Consider the following 16,488-nt stretch of genomic DNA (forward strand, 5'->3'; position numbering starts at 1 on the left):
AATCACAGGGGCCAGATTTTTTTCCACTATCTTAGTAAGGTCTGAAGTTATTGTTATACCAAGATATACTGCTGTATCTGTTACTCTTTGGTCTGAAAGTGTGATTTTGTTATTGACCACAATTTGCGTCTTGCCTTGATTTATTTTGTAGCCAGACAATGCCCGTATATATCTGCCTCTCTTTCTATTTCCGCTAGAGCCGAAACAGGTTCTGATGATGTAATTGCTAGGTCATCTGCATAACCTAAAATTTTTGTTTCATACCCATTCAGTATTATCGGCAGGATGTTTCTGTTTAATTCTATTCTCCTGATAAAGGAGTCAATATAAAAGGCAAAGAGTAGCGGGGAACAAGGACACCCATGTCGGGTTCCCCGTCCAACGTTAATTACCCCACTCACCTCGCCCATTGCTCGAAGACTAATCTTGGGGTTTATGTACAATGCCTGTAATGCCCCTATACACCGTTTTCCAACATTTGCCTTTTCTAATGCTGACCAAAGGAAGCCCCACAAGACCCTAACAAAGGCTTTCTCAGCGTCCAGCAATATAAGGGCCATAGGATCCTGTGAGGCTGCTGAGCTATCGAATAGCATGCATACTCTCCTGATGTGGTCTGCCGTACCCCTCCCTGGGATGAACCCATGCTGTCTAGGGGAGATTACCTTCCAATTACCGAGCTTAGGCAATTCGCTATGATTTTTGAATATATTTTAGTGTCGCTATTCATAAGGCTAATTGGTCTGTAAGAACTTGGGTCTGTTGGGGGCTTGTTTTTTTTTCTCAGAAATACCACCATTGTAGCCTCCGCCCAAGATGGCGGGGGTGTTGCTCCCCTCTGGGTTTGGATCATGAGTTTACTAATATCCTCTGTTAATGCTGGAAAAAATTTCTTATAAAATTCGAGTTCGATAAGATCGGGCCCAACCGCCTTCCCGGCTGGGAGATCGTTGATTGCCCCCTGTATTTCCTCAGGGGAAAAACAAGCCTCCATTGCTGCTGTGTCTTCCATTGTTAATCTCTCAATTGAAGCAGACTCAAGATAGTCGTCTTTTTCCTCTTTGCCCATCCCCCTATCTGAGTTATATAGCTTTTGATAGAAGTCCCGGAATATCAGGCAGATCTCCTTGGGAGTGGTGGCAGTTACCCCAGCATCTGATATCAGCTCAGGTATATCCCCTCTGGTTGCTGCCTGCCGCGTTGTAACTGCTAGTATGCGCCCTACTTGTTCGCTGTATTCATATTGATCCTGCTTCCAGGCCAGAAATTTTCCAGCCGCCTTAGAGGCGATCGTTTCCCCCGCCGCAGCCTTAGCTAAAGCCAATTTCTGTGCTATCTCTTTAATGTCGTGCTTAGCATAGATCGCCTTGACCAATTCTTCCTCTAGTGTGGTGATTAATCTTATCTTTACCTCCATCTCAGCCTTTTCAGTCTTATTGCGTCTGATAGAGTAGCTCATGGTCTCTCCCCTGATACCAGCCTTCAAGGCGTCCCAGACTACCCCAGCCTGCGCAGACCCTCTATTTATTTCAAGAAAGTCCTTAAGCCAGCCTTCCATGTATGTCACATATTTACTATATTGTAATAGAGCTTGTTCAAATGACCAGCTAGTTGGTTGTATCTGAGAATTTGGATTTGAGATCTCTAATATTAGAGGGTTGTGATCCGACATAACCCGTGGCAACCTGTTAATTTTAGAGATGGAAATGAATGAGGGCAAAATCAGGAAGCAATCTAAGCGTGCTATGGCCTTATGTGGTGCAGAATAATAAGTACTGCCTCCCCCACATGCGTTTTGATGTTCCCACATATCAATAAGTCCGTTATCATTCATTAATTGAATCAAAGCTCTATGGCTTTTCCTCTTTCGGCCTACAAACCTGTTGCAGTCATTCTTCCATAGGCCATTCAACCCATTAATATTAAGATCTCCACACATTATTATTGGGAGAGGCCAATTGGCCATTTGTATATTAATTTGACTTAATATTTCCGGATCATCTACTGTGGGAGCATATATTGAACATATGGTGAAATTCAATCCCTGTGTTTGACATTCTACCATAGCCCAGCGGCCATAAGTGTCTGCTAGTTGTTTTTTAACTACTACCGCATTGGCCCGAGCATGTATTGCCACCCCCGTGTTCTAGTTCCTTGTGTTGTGCATGTTAGAAGTTGATACCCCAGCTGATCCAATAAAAACTTGCGGGAAGCCTCAACGTGGGTTTCCTGTAAACATATCATATCGGCGCGCATGGTTCTTAAATATTCTTTCACATCTCTACGTTTCCTTGTGTCATTCAGCCCACATATATTAATAGTGGCTATCCGAATGAGGTTTCTTTAAGTTCACATTCTTTCCTCCTAAGTACCCTACTCTGATTTTCTTTGTTAACTGATGATGATGATTTTGTCTCTCCTTTTAACCCCACACCCAAGCCCGACCCCCTCTGCAATCCCTCCCCCCTCTCTACCCCCCGCCCTCCACACCACAAGATGAAGCAAGCAGACTTAAGGTCTCTATGATGGAGTCTGAAAGTCTCCCTTCGCTGCATTTTGCGTTAGTTAAGACCTTCATGGCGTGATGAAAAAGCCTTCCCCCTGTGCCACCCCCTATACCAACACCTACTCTATTATATGCTAAGCTTTGCAAAATTCCACTCCCCTTTTCCCCTTTTGCCCCCCCCTCTTTATGTGTTCCCCTCGTTCTGTTTGTATAAATACAACGATACGGGGGGTGTAAGAGAATTAACTCAGCATATACCACCCATCTTCTCACTGGGATGTAGGATCTCTATTTCCTGGCTTTAACGTATCCATACAGGCCTAAGCTTGTATTTTAGAAGAAAAAAAACCCTAGTGTTATTTTTGTAGATGATCTTCAGCCTCGCCGGGTTCATTAGATAGGCCTGCAGGCCCATCTGTCGGCATGGTTCCACCAGCTCCCTCAGCCGCCACCGCCTCTCCACTGTAATATGGCAAAAGTCGGGGTTTTCGAAGGAGCGCTTGGCATTAGGTCGGGCTTTAGAATAAACCTCTGATCTCAGTAGGAAATTCCCAAAGTATATTAATATTGCTCTCGGTCTTGGTGCGCCTTCCTGAGCTCTAGATTGGTTTTTCTTCAAAGCCAGCTGAAAGCGGTGGACCCTTTGGATTTCCGTTTCCCACTCCCATCAGTTTAATTCCGGGAAAGCTCCTTTCATTAGTTTCAGGACATAGGCCCTGATGTCGTCGCCTTCTATCCCTTCTTCAATTCCCAGAACCCTGAGGTTATTTCGTCTCTGATGATTTTCCAGATCTTCAAGTTTCCATTGTACATCTGAAAACTGTTTGTCATAGGTGCTGTGTTTGGCTGAGTCTTTCACCTGGCAATCTTCAAGGAGGCTTGTTCGATCTTCCAGTTGGGCCAATCTTGTATTAGTGTCTGTGCAGATTTTAGCCACCTTCCTTACAGCCCATTGTAGATGCTTGTTCTTTTTTCCCTCCGTTCTTGTCTCTTCCTGAAGTTGCTTAATTGATTCAAGTATCATCCGAAGTGAGGGGGCATCGTCATCATCCCTTGCCACCGCCTGTGCTGTTTGCTCTGGATAGACGCTCCTAGTGGCTGAGTAATCCCAATTCAATATTGCATCCGAGTTGGCTCTGCTAGCCCGGCGTTGATCACTACTAGTCTTCTCCTGGGAGTGGGAGTCTCTCTGTCTCCTTGACAGTCTCTCTTTCCTTACTACTGTATCCTTTTTCTTTAGTGGTATCCCAGTGACCGCCTCTGAGCAGGGACTTGAGCTAGAACGTGATGCAATTTCGCTATCTTCAGCTTCCGAGGGGGTGACTTCCGACCCATCTGTAACTGAGTAGAAATTGTCCCCAAAGTCCTGAGCATCCTCGGGGCCACTGGGGCTACTGCTTGCAGTAATCTCCTGTACTAGCATGTTCGTTGTCAGGTGTTGTCCACCTGTGGGGTCTTCAGGGTCTGGAGTTACCCACAAGAGCCTCTTGTCGGCCTAAATGTTCTTGAATCGGTTAATGGGACTGGGCAACAACTGCAGTTTTATCTCCCCCCCCTATCCTTCTCTGAATTGATTTCAATGCCTTCGCTGTCTTCTGCTGTCTCCCCCACTGTGATCCAGGGGTAATTGCTTTGTGTCCTTCCCCAGTGGTAACTGTCTGGATCATTCGAGAATACTCCTGTGCTGCCTTCTTCCCTTTGGGGGTTGCCGCATTTTTACCTGGTGCCGGTGAGTCTTTTTTCGAGGGGCCTGTCTGGATGGCCGGAGAGAAAAAGCCAGTTATACTCTTATAGCCCCCAGTGTTCGCTTCCCCTGTTTTTGGCCCTCTCCCCCGTGTGTTGCTCCCTGTACCAGTCTCATTTTTTTTTTGTGAATCAGCACTCTCACCTGGAGTAATCCCGACGCCTTTGCCAGTCTCTTTCCCAGCCTCTTTTGCAGCAGCTTTTCCCAAGTCCTTGATCTGTGCTGCGCCTTTTTGGGGCATTGATCCTTGTTCTGTTTCTGCGGCCTTTCCCCGTCCTCCACGGGTTGCCTTCGGTGCAATCCTAGCAAAGTCAGCCAAGTTGCAGGTCAATCCAGCCCCATCGGCTCGCTGTGCTGTAGGAATCCCCAGGAGAGCTCTGCTTGCGATGCTCGGGGCTCCGCTACCCTGGCTGTCACCGCTTCCGCCTCCACCAGTTCCGCCGACTTCACCAACTCCCCAGATTCTCCTTTGCCGTGCGCGATAGCCCTGCAGCTCGACCAGCAGCGCCGACACCGTGATCAGGATCTCTGTGAACAGCTTCTCCGCCGCCGCAAAGAGATCGCCACTGTACACCTCTGTCATCGAGGGTGAGTTCCGTTTCGCTATGTTATATTTAGAATATCATCACACCATTTCCACTATTGTAAGTCTATCGGCATCAGGAGCGATCTTAGCTCGCCGTCAGCCAGACGCCATCTTGCTTCCACCGAAAGTGGCCATTACTGTGTTTTCCTCTTTCTATATGTGCTGTAGAATGCAGCACACTTAGAAAGAGAAAAAAAAGCGGAGAATTAAAAATATTTCTCCTTGGTACACCTTCTCTGAGGAGGCGTAAGGTTTTGGAGGGCCCCAGGTTTACGTGATTAAGTAAATCTGGGGCAGCATCAAAATACATGGACATTGAATGCGAATAGCCATTGCAACGTCAATGGAACACCTCTTTGACGCAGAGTGAGATAACGCAGCGTCTTGCACTACTTTGTCTTACTCCATATTTATGAGGCCATGCAAAGCCACACAGAGTGGCTTTGCGTCGCCTCATATATATGATTGAGAGGCTTGTGACACTGGAGTGTCGAAAAAGTGATGTTCCAGAGATGCAAGCCTCCCATAAATAAGTCCTTGAGTTTACAAATAAATAAATCCTTTGAGCTCTCACCATAAACAGGGCAAGACAGCATGAATTGTATGTGGGAAAACATTTGACTTCTGACTGTTTGCCAGGGGGCCCCTTTGAATATTGGGCCCTAGTCAGTTGCCCACTTTGTTCATGCCTTAAAACGTTTCTGAAACATTGCCTACAACAAGCACACATCAATGTAGTCTTCCATACCTTTTGAAACATGTTACAAGTTCAAAACTGCTGCGATTTGTAAACGTGGGCCACTTTCTAGCTATCTAATTCATTAGTAAGGCCATTTTTACTTTAATGCCAGGACCTATTATCTGTGCCATTCCGACCCTGTCTTACAGAAATTATCAATTTTAAGCATTAAGTATGCCCCAACTCTCCGTGGAGCAGTTTATTAACGCAAGTAGTTCACTAATTGTGAATGGCCAATTCGGAATATTTAATTTCTCTTTAATTGTTTGTTTGGTTGGTTAATGCAAAGCTAATATGGTATTTTACAGTATATTCAAAGTGCTAAAGATATAAGAAAATGAAAATATCAAGAAACCAGAGCTGGATGCAGAAATCAGACAGAGTTAGACATACATTGTGCTGTGCATCAAATTGTCTGGCCACGCACAGTCAATAATGAACATTTTGGGTTACAGCAATATGACATCTGGAAATAGAACCATTTTGCTGATTAGACTGCACTAGTAGACTAGAAGACAGAAGAAACGGAGCCAGGGCATCTAGGATACAAGCTTCAAACAACCTACTTGACCATCTCCCAGGCTGTCGGGCGTGTCGCTGCTGGTGGCGGAGCCCCTGCGGGTGTTCCGCGCCGGTCAACCTCCGCCGTTGTTCGCTGAGCAGCCGCTGTGAGGGGGGGACCGAGAGGGTGCAAAAACTACCCTTCCCAGCTGCCCCGTGACCCAGGACCAGACCGCAGGATTAGAGAGCGCGCCTGCTGGCGCATAAAAGTGACGAGCCCCATCGGTGGAGCGGGGGCTTCAAACAACCTACTTGACCATCTCCCAGGCTGTCGGGCGTGTCGCTGCTGGTGGCGGAGCCCCTGCGGGTGTTCCGCGCCGGTCTCCATCCGCCGTTGTTCGCTGAGCAGCCGCTGTGAGGGGGGACCGAGAGGGTGCAAAAACTACCCTTCCCAGCTGCCCCGTGACCCAGGACCAGACCGCAGGATTAGAGAGCGCGCCTGCTGGTGCATAAAAGTGACGAGCCCCATCGTTGGAGCGGGGGCTTCAAACAACCTACTTGACCATCTCCCAGGCTGTCGGGCGTGTCGCTGCTGGTGGCGGAGCCCCTGCGGGTGTTCCGCGCCTGGTCTCTCTCCGCCGTTGTTCGCTGAGCAGCCGCTGTGAGGGGGGGACTGAGAGGGTGCAAAAACTACCCTTCCCAGCTGCCCCGTGACCCAGGACCAGACCGCAGGATTAGAGAGCGCGCCTGCTGGCGCATAAAAGTGACGAGCCCCACCCGCGTTGCGGGAGCCAGCGGGAGCGCCGGGCGAAGCCCGGGCAAAGGGCGGGCCCTCTACGGCCCTCCAAGGCCAAACGAGGCTGGACTGGGCCGCACCACCAACATCTGCTTTGCTGCCACGACTCGTAACATCCAAGGTACCGACTGGGATACTACGTTTGTTGTGGTACTGTTGTGGCATTGCACCTTGCCCCTTACTATTATTGTCCAATCAAATAGTGGCCACTGGAACTATATATTTATAGGGGGTGTGACTCGTGAACAGTGCCGAGCAACTGCCAAAACATGAGGAGGGGGCCCAAAACAAACAGAATGCCTACGTTGAGATCTAATACCAGACAGAAAGTCGATTCGCTGCAGCCGCAGCCCTTACCATCTCTAACGGCGATAGATAAAATGTTGCAACAAACTATTGGGGTTGTGGCAACCGCCATTGAAAACACTGAAAGGCGGCTCTCGATAGTGCCTATATCAGCCAGTCAAGACATAGAGGATGGTCCAGTGGTAACAATATCAGACGAACCGGATACAAGTTTCTCGTTAACGGCCTCCTATGTAGAGCTCCCCTGTGCCCAGGCAGCCACAGACACACCCAGAAATACAACTAGAGATCCTGATTTTGTTAATCTAGAGGCGATACCTTTGTCTATTCCCCAAACTAGAAATCCAGGTAAAACTGCTCTGAGAACTAGGAAGAACCAGTGGCGGTGCGTCCATTGGGGGCGTTGGGGCGCTGCCCCACTAGCCATGGACGACCGCCGCTGGTGCTAACACAAAGTAAAACAAAGTTCAAAGTCAACTTTGTCAAACCAAATCCGAGCGCACTGACTTAGCGCTACAGGGCCGGGACGAGCCCGACAGAATCGGCATTGCCTATGGGAAGTGGGCGGGCGGGGCTGCGGCAGAGAGAGTGAGTCACTGTGAGTGACAGCGCACAGGCAGGCCAGGCAGCCAGAGAGCGTAAGCAGCTGCAGCGGGGTCGGGGTGACTACGCATGCAACAGGCAGGAGTACTCATAATTGAGACTGGCCTGCGCATGCGTAGTACCTATTAGACCTCGCCCCCCCCCCCCCTGTAGCACTGAGAGACAATGGCAGGGACCCGGGGCCCCGGTCTCAACCAGGGCAGATTTTCTCCTGCTCGTAGCCCAATCCTGGCGCTGCTTGGCGCAGTGGCGCTGTTAAGCCTGCGCCAGGATTGGCTGAGACAGCAGGATCATGGTGCCGCGCGTGGGTGTTTGCTGCTCTGTGCAGTTGGCCAATCACATATGGCTATATCAAGCCATGTTGAGGTGATTGGCCATTGCAGACAGTGACGTGACTTCGCGCAGTCGAAGGTTCTAGAACTGATTTCCAGTCTTCCAGACCAGACCAGTACTGAGAGTAGTCGATGAGCGTGTGACTGACTCCCCCTGACTCGTCGTATAATGTAAGTAACGTAACGTTATTACTGTCTACTCTGTTGTTAATGCAGTTTTGAGTTTGTTTACACCCTGACCTGTCCGACCTGTCGCACTGCAGTGCAGGCCCATTTCTCATAATGAGAAATGGGCCTGCACTGCAGTGCGACAGGTCGGACAGGTCAGGGTGTAAACAAACTCATATATCAAAGTAAGCTCACCAGGTGATTTTAGCTCCTGTTTATTCGCCCCTACAGTCTGCGGACTGCAGGCGTAATTTGAATAAATAGATGTGCTCATAGCTTATCTACCTGGACTCAGGGCATCACTGCATATGTGGTGTGCTTTGTAATGCGCCTTTGGTCAATCTGTGTTATGTTCCGTTCAAATGAATGTCTTCAAACACAAACCCACTGAAGCCACTTATATTGTGTCTTGATAACGATCCCAGGATGCTAAACCTGTTCAACTACGCCCTGGATTGCTAAAATATGCACTGAAAAGAATGCTGCCTGGTAAAGTTGTGCTGTAAAGGAAAATGTAAAGCTAGGAACTCAATTTGTGATATATATAATTTTATATATAATTTTACCCCAATATATAGCACTTGTATGTCTGCAAATGTTTCAAGGTGCGCTATTGCGGGCTAATTCAAGTTACAATTCATGAACACGCCTGGTATATACGTGGGCTCTGGAGACTAAAGTACATATTTGTGCCTTTTAGTAATCAATTATGTGATCGAATAGTTTGGTAAATTCAGACGCTGGTTAGAGGCATATATGTGAATAAATGATTTGGACGTATGGGCTTTTGATGAGGTTGCAACTGATGTACTCGATTCCTTTTTTAAGAATGTCTATACTGATCACAACAACGTTCTTTGTGATGTGTGCTACTGTATTACAGTGTGTGTGAATTTTGTGAGATCTGGTAATATAATTAAGCTAAAAAACATACATATGTTAAAAAGTAGACCTGTGGGTGTTAGAGGTGTCTTTCTTCTTTGCATACATCAGTGTACTTTAGCCCTGTGGTAAAAGATGGCGCACCTTCTCCCTCAGGAGCCCTGACGGCCATTTTACATCGAACGGGTTTAATCAAGAAGGGTCTTTTTTACATTACAAATTAGGGGAAACATATTTTAAGGGAGGGTACACCATGTTCTTGGAATTTGGTTGGCTTGATGGACCTACGCTGCTGGCCTGATCCTGTCCCGGAGTGCCATTTCAGAGGCAAGACTACATTAATTGTCCTGTAGACGTCATTCCAACACTGGCAGCTCTGGCTCTTATCCGGTGCCCAGTACCGTCGCCTGCAGTACCGGAGAGCTAGACCATGCCCTGTGGACCATAGCCTGCAACCATGGTTTCTGCCAAGTATCCATGCCACCAGTACCCACGGCGCATGGCAATGTGCACAGTGCATGGCCAGCACCCTTAGCCCAGTACTTACGCACGCAGTACTTGTGGGCATAGTGGGGGTAGTAGGCAGAGAGTATTGTCCATACTCTGCACCCAGTACACATGTTCATGCTACCTGCTGAGCACAGCCCGGTGCCCATGCCCGTAGTGCCTGCAGCACATGGCCTGGTGCCAAGCGCTACAGATACACGACAGGGGGCATGACTTTTGGCAACACCCCTTGTTCAGTTCCCGCGCTCCCTGTGTTTTCTTTCTATTGTTTTTATCCCGCTGAGTGTAAAAGGATTCCATACATCCTGCTATACATTAACTGCCCGGTGATCTCTTACTAACCAGGGTTTGGGCCGCAGCCTTCGGCAGAGTGCATCGCTTCCAGTTCGATCAATCAGTCCACAGGCTAGTGGCCTAGAATACTGTTCAGGAAGTGAGCCTGTGCGTTTGTTTGCCAATCACAGTGTCAGATCACATTTAGAATTCTTGTTCAAAAAATACTAATTGTTCATTAAGAGATCTGCAGGTCTGCGCTAGATAACGTATTGTTTTTTAATCTCTTGTTTTCTTGGTGTTAAATTGCACAATTTGAAGGAAATTTCTGCCCTTCAATAATTTGGAATTGCCATTTTCTTTAAATTATTACAATTGACACTGATACAAATGAAATGTGGCTACGGTGGTTAGCGTGTTCTTAAGTATGTTGGTGCGATGGAAAAGGAAGGAGGCAGGGGTAGGTACTGCCACATTCCAGCTATCTTTTTACAAGGCAGAGTGTAATTTTCACACTTTTTAATTGAAAATGGGTAGGTTAATGTTCAAAGGTGCTATATGAATTATAATTAATAATATTATTAATCCATCGGAGTTCCCAATCGGATTCTGACCTGATACTCCAACTTTTGGAACTCCTCATAACTTTGATTTCCTCTATCTCTTAATGTAACTCTCCAATTACAAGCTTACAAACAGCGTATGAATCAAAACAGGGCCGAAATGACAAACTTCCCAAAATACTTTTCCTACGGACTAATGGACCCTACATTACATAACTTGCAAAGAACATGTACCTGATGCAGATCACAAAATACTGTAAATAGGTCAGTGAGTCACTGCATTTCTCAGTTAAATCATTTTGTCACTTGCAGTTCGTAAGTAAAAATCCTAACATACAACAGTGAACTATTGAAAACTGCAAGGTTAAAATTGTACTGTTATGTCCCCCCCCAGTCTTTGTTTGATTAACCTAATGTCTCAAAAATAAGTTGTTATATTTTTATTTCCAGCACCTGGTAAAGCCTGACAACCTGAACCTTTACCCAACTTTTTGGGCAATTTTTGGAGAAAGAACAAGAGGCCCAACCTCCTTGCTGCTCTTTCATCAAGGTAAGGAAACTGATGATACTTTTTTGTAGCTTGGAGATAGGGCTATGTTTGTGGTCACTCACTCTACATGGTGGTTGGGGTGGGTGTACATTCTGAACGAACATTGTACCCTGACTGGATGGAATTTAGTAATACTGAGCCTGCCCTTAGTCCTGTGCTTTGGGCAATAACGGTTGTTAAATGCACTATCTATCCTTGCCTTGTTAAAGGCCCTCAATTCAAAATGTGTCTGTTTCAGTGCCACTATGGCACACAGAGGAAGCAGGCAGTCAGGCTGTATTTTTTTCCCTATCGTGTTGTCCAAAGGGGAGCGTTATGTAGGAGAGTAGGGTCTGCTTTCCTATGGTCACCCCATTTCTTTGCTTTTTGCTTTACTGGTTTATGACTTACAAAGGCTGTGGGCCTGCTAATCAGACCCACAGCACAGCTGTTCTCTCTCTAAATTCACACAATGTACTTTAGGTGCATTTGCCAATTGGGTATTGGGTCACTCTTGTGAGTCCCTGTATAGTGTACCATAGGTACCTAGGGCATAGGTGCACCCAAGGCCTACCAGGGGCTGGAGCATGTATTATGCCACCCCTGGCTGGCCATTAAAATGAGCTGTTGGAGCTATATCACTTGCTGTCATGCACAAGATATATGTATTTGTACTGACATTTGATATTATTGCACCAAATCTTATACGTTGTACTTTGACTATTGACAGGCTTCTTTCATATTGGTACGGACAGCATCGGCAAGATGAATACGGTACAACAGTTAATTACACGGTCATTCCATGCACGCCCACTGGAAGATAAACTACAGATAAAGAGGTTAGGACCTCATCGGCCTGACCTTCAACTCCAACAAGTTACCAAGGACAGAGGAAAATGTTACAATCGTACATTTTCAAAAACCTGGTACACAAAAGCTGATTGGCTTACAGGGTGCCCTTCAAAAAACAGACTGTTCTGCTTCCCCTGCTTGCTGTTTAATGGTGACTTTCCTTGGACAAAAGAAGGCGTGTTGGACTTGAAGCATCTGTCTGAAAAAATAAAGAAGCATGCACACTCAAAAAAGCATATGGAAAACGTGACGAGACTGGGAATGTTAGGAGACGCACCGATTGAGCAGCACATCAGCGATGCATATCGACAAACAATACAGAAACACAATCAAACAGTTGATAGAAATAGACACATACTATCAAAAATAATTGATTGCATTCGTTTCTGTGGTGCTTTCGAACTGTCATTGCGAGGCCATGATGAATCGGAAGGGTCCACAAATCCTGGAATATTCATGGGTCTTGAAGATTTAGTAGCAAGCATAGACAAGGAAATGGAATCACATTTAGCAAGTGCTACAGTCTTTAAGGGCACCTCTAAAACGATACAAAATGAACTCCTGGAGTGTATGCTAGAAATTATGAGAAGCCATATTGTCCAAGAGTTGCAAAACACAGACTTTGTGGCTATTCAGGCTGATGACACCACTGATGTGGCCACACAAACGCAGTCCGTATTAGTCTTTCGGTACCTGGACAAAGGCTATAATGTTGTGGAGCGGTTCTATGGTTTCACTCATTTAAAAAACTCCACTGCAGAAACCATTACTGCTGCTATACTGCATCAACTCAACTTTATTTTCCCAGAGGTGCATCAAAGAAAAAAACTTATTGCACAAAGCTATGATGGTGCGTCCGTAATGAGTGGAAGCCATGGTGGCGTACAGAAAAGAATTAGAGATGTCTACCCGTATGCTCATTATGTGCACTGTCATGCCCACCAACTTAATCTTATCATGCAACAGGCAGTATCGAAGATCCGATAGACACAAATTTTCTTTCAGGATATAGGAGGCATGGCAGCATTCTTCTCACGTTCCCCAAAAAGAATGGAAGCACTTCAGGAGATTGTGGACAAAAGGGTTCCGAGGGGAGCCTCAACTCGTTGGAACTATAACATACGTACAGTCCAACTAATATTTCAATATAGGGAGGACCTTGTGAAATGTTTTCAAGCCATAGAAACCAATGAAACCTTTGATTTCAAAAGTCACAGTGAAGCCCGTGGCTTTGCTAGAACACTAAAAGATAGAGAGTTTCAGTTCTTTCTATTTTTATTTGATAAGATAATGTTAAATGTCGAGAGTTTATACAATCAGTTACAAGGACGAGACATAGATACTGTCTTTGTGAAAAGATGTACCACGGACTTTGTCGCAAGCATAAACAAAGTGAGAGATGAGGTTGACAATTTAGACAGCCAACTGCCAGCCGGTTCAATTTTTTCAAACCACAGGACAAACATCACCACTCTGGTACAAAGGGCAAAAGAGATATGTGACATTGTAATTGTACATGCACAAGACCGTTTTGTTTCACAAAACATTTGGAGAGTGCCGCATTATTGGAAAGTACATACTTTGCCAAATATAATGAATCCTTCCCTGAGCATGCTCTGCATGCGGCTGTGGAAGCTTATCCGATGCTCAACCAAGAGGACCTGAAAAGTGAGTTGACAGTAATGTACTCAATGCCTGTGTACCAGAAGGCCACAAATGCCAGGTCTTTGCTGTCTTTAATTCATGAACTTCATATGGAAAAGACATTTACAGAGACAGTAGCTTTACTAAAAATAGTAATTACCACTCCTATGACCACCTCAGAGGCAGAACGATCTTTTTCCACCTTAAATAGGATTAAGACATTCCTGAGGAACACCATGCTTCAGGAAAGACTCAATGCATTAGCAATGCTCTCTATAGAGAGCGAGCTTGTTCAAAATATTGCTGACTTTAACATTCAAGTAATTGAAAAATTTGCTGCGCTTAAAGACAGACGTGCTGAATTTAGATACAAAAAGTAAATATGTTGAATGGTGATAGTTTGTGACCTGTTTAGTTGGTTCTTTTGTTTGCAGTTTAAATAAAAACAATCTGTGAGGTTCTCAGCATTGTATCTTGAAGTCTGTTATAAAGCTCTGTGGTTATACTGAATAAGCAGCTACCTATGTTATATGACAGCTCTTTAATAATGTAATACCTGCACTTTCACAATTGCTTTATTAACCTTCCTGCTTCCTCAAATTTTCTTGAAAATGCACCATTTTTCCACTAATTTTTCAAATTTTTCTCGGGGGGGAATTCCCCCCGAACACTCCTTAGGGGGTTCGGGCTCGCTCGCTACGCTCGCTCGCTACGGTGCAGTATGCTGACGAGTTTCTGCCTCACCACTTTCAAATGTCACCAGCCGCCACTGGGAACAACACTGTTGTAAAGCATAACAATAAAAAGGGGGGGAGAGATAATCTTAAAACTAACCATAATCTGGTGACTCCAATGGCCAACACCACATCTGGCATACCCTGTTGGGTAGCCAATATGGTGTCAGACCTTAAGGCAGGATTGGAGGAGACTATCAGTGCGCAAATTAAGCCTCTGATGTCTAAACTTGATAGATTAACCTCCTTAATAAATAACAGAATGATAGGACCAGTCAAACCAGTGACACAAGTGATAACCCCAGCACCATGTATTCAGGAGTCGGGTAGCTCAGGGGTCGAAAAGATTACACATAAGGGCAAGGTAGCGTCAGATAATAATTCTGTAAAACAAAAAAATAGTGCTGCCCCACAAAACAGAACACCGGGCAAGACACGTGTTCCTCCACCTCCCTGCCCTAATGGTACCGCTGCGCAGGTATGTAATAACCAAGGGAAGAGTTCCCTGACATCAAGTAAGGACACTGCAGGTAATACTCAAAAGGAGACCCCTATCCAAGTAAAGACTACCACCCCAACGGTTGCAGCAAGGGTAAAAACGGGAGTGCGCATCCGGTCAATTAATTTACCACCGGAAGCACTACCCTATGTAGTTGTGTTAACAGGCGTGCCGCCTCTAAAGGAAGGCAAAAGAGAAAATGAAGTGGAGTTGAGGAATAAATGTGCACAATGGCTAAGATCCAACAGGCCATTACCGTCACACATTTCTGGGGAAATATTGTCTGTAAGAAGGGGGCAATGGATAGGAAATGGAGCGAAAACCATTGCTGGGGATGTTATTGCAATAAACTTCAGGGACACCTCTGTAGTAACCCATATATGTAACTCTCCAACGTTGGGACCACTAACTAACATATATCCCCTACATTTATCCTATTTTTACCCCCTACCCGCCCCACAGAGACCAACATATTTAAACAGGGGTCAGGCGAATAGGGCTTTGCAACCTGTGCAGCTAAATAGAGTAGATAACTGGCTGACTCCCTGGCAGGCATTCCCCCTATACGATCCTGCAGTTGCAATGCATGCACATTGGAACAGGTTCTGCGCCTTGGATAACGTTGATTGACTTGAGTGAAATAAAATGTGCCCACCTCAGCCTATTAGGGGTTGTTTAGAAAAAGGATCCCGACGATCAGGGTGGATACCACCCACCCCCTTAGCAGAAACAGGTCGTTCCTTTGTGGTATCCACTCATGAATCTATAGTAGCTGACCCGAATGATACACTAAGGAATGGGCAGGTAGCAGAGTCAAGGGTAGAATGCACACTAGACAAGTCGGATACCCCCGTTGCAGCAGGGGAGGATAGAGACAGGGGTCCTTCGGGGGTTGGCGCAAACAGGGTTGAAACTCAGCATGGTATAAGACTTATATCCTGGAATATTGCAGGGGTGGCAGCTAAATACAACTCACAGGAGTGGAGAGACTTCATAACTAGTTTTCACATCATTTGCCTCCAGGAGACCTGGGCCATTGAACCCGAACAATATACACTAGAAGGGTTCAAACGTTTCGTGGTCCCCGCAACAAGGGCGCCATCTGGAAGAGCTATTGGTGGACTTATAACATACGTAGATCTCCGCATCCAGGGGTCCTGGTCAAATTTGAGCTGGGACTCAACAAATATGCAAGCGATAGGCTTTCGCCACAAGGGCTTAAAAATCACAGTGATAAATTGGTACAACGCGGTGGGCTCAAATGGCAGAAATAACACCACAAAAGAACTGGACGACCGTTTTAAAATCATGTCATCAGCCAATAAAGCCACAGGGTCCCCATATACCATCTTAGCGGGAGACTTCAATTGCCACCTGTGTGAAAAATTAAGACCAATAAATAAGGACTGGTCACGTTGCCCGGAGGAAAAAGGACCACATTTTGTTCATACCGCTGAGGGCAGGGAATTGGAGAACTTTATAAATAGGCACAACCTATCATTTATAATGGACCTAATAATGATCGGCAATGCGGGGGAACCTAATGCAACGTACAAAGGAAGGGGCTGCCACTCCTATATAGACTTTGTTATGATGTCCCCAACACTAAAAAAATGGATCACAAACTTTGAAATTGTACATAGTCCCTTTAGTGATCATAATCCGCTGGTATTGGATCTTGAATGCATGAACTTTAGAACAGCAGAGGGTGTACCCGACGCCAT

At 45.9% G+C, this 16,488-nt stretch overlaps 1 protein-coding gene across 1 annotated transcript in view; it reads right to left on the reverse strand.

Moving 5' to 3' along the window:
• The window catches only part of LOC144752518 (uncharacterized), a 463,484-nt gene that overhangs the window by 107,400 nt on the left and 339,596 nt on the right, over window positions 1–16,488 (reverse strand). The window contains exon 8 of the mRNA XM_078640420.1: window positions 794–1,685. Coding sequence (XP_078496546.1) covers window positions 794–1,685 — 892 coding nt within the window. The remainder of the gene's footprint in view (window positions 1–793; window positions 1,686–16,488) is intronic.

This window comes from Lissotriton helveticus, chromosome 5_1, assembly GCF_964261635.1.
Source record: "Lissotriton helveticus chromosome 5_1, aLisHel1.1, whole genome shotgun sequence".
Classification (NCBI taxonomy): domain Eukaryota; kingdom Metazoa; phylum Chordata; class Amphibia; order Caudata; family Salamandridae; genus Lissotriton; species Lissotriton helveticus.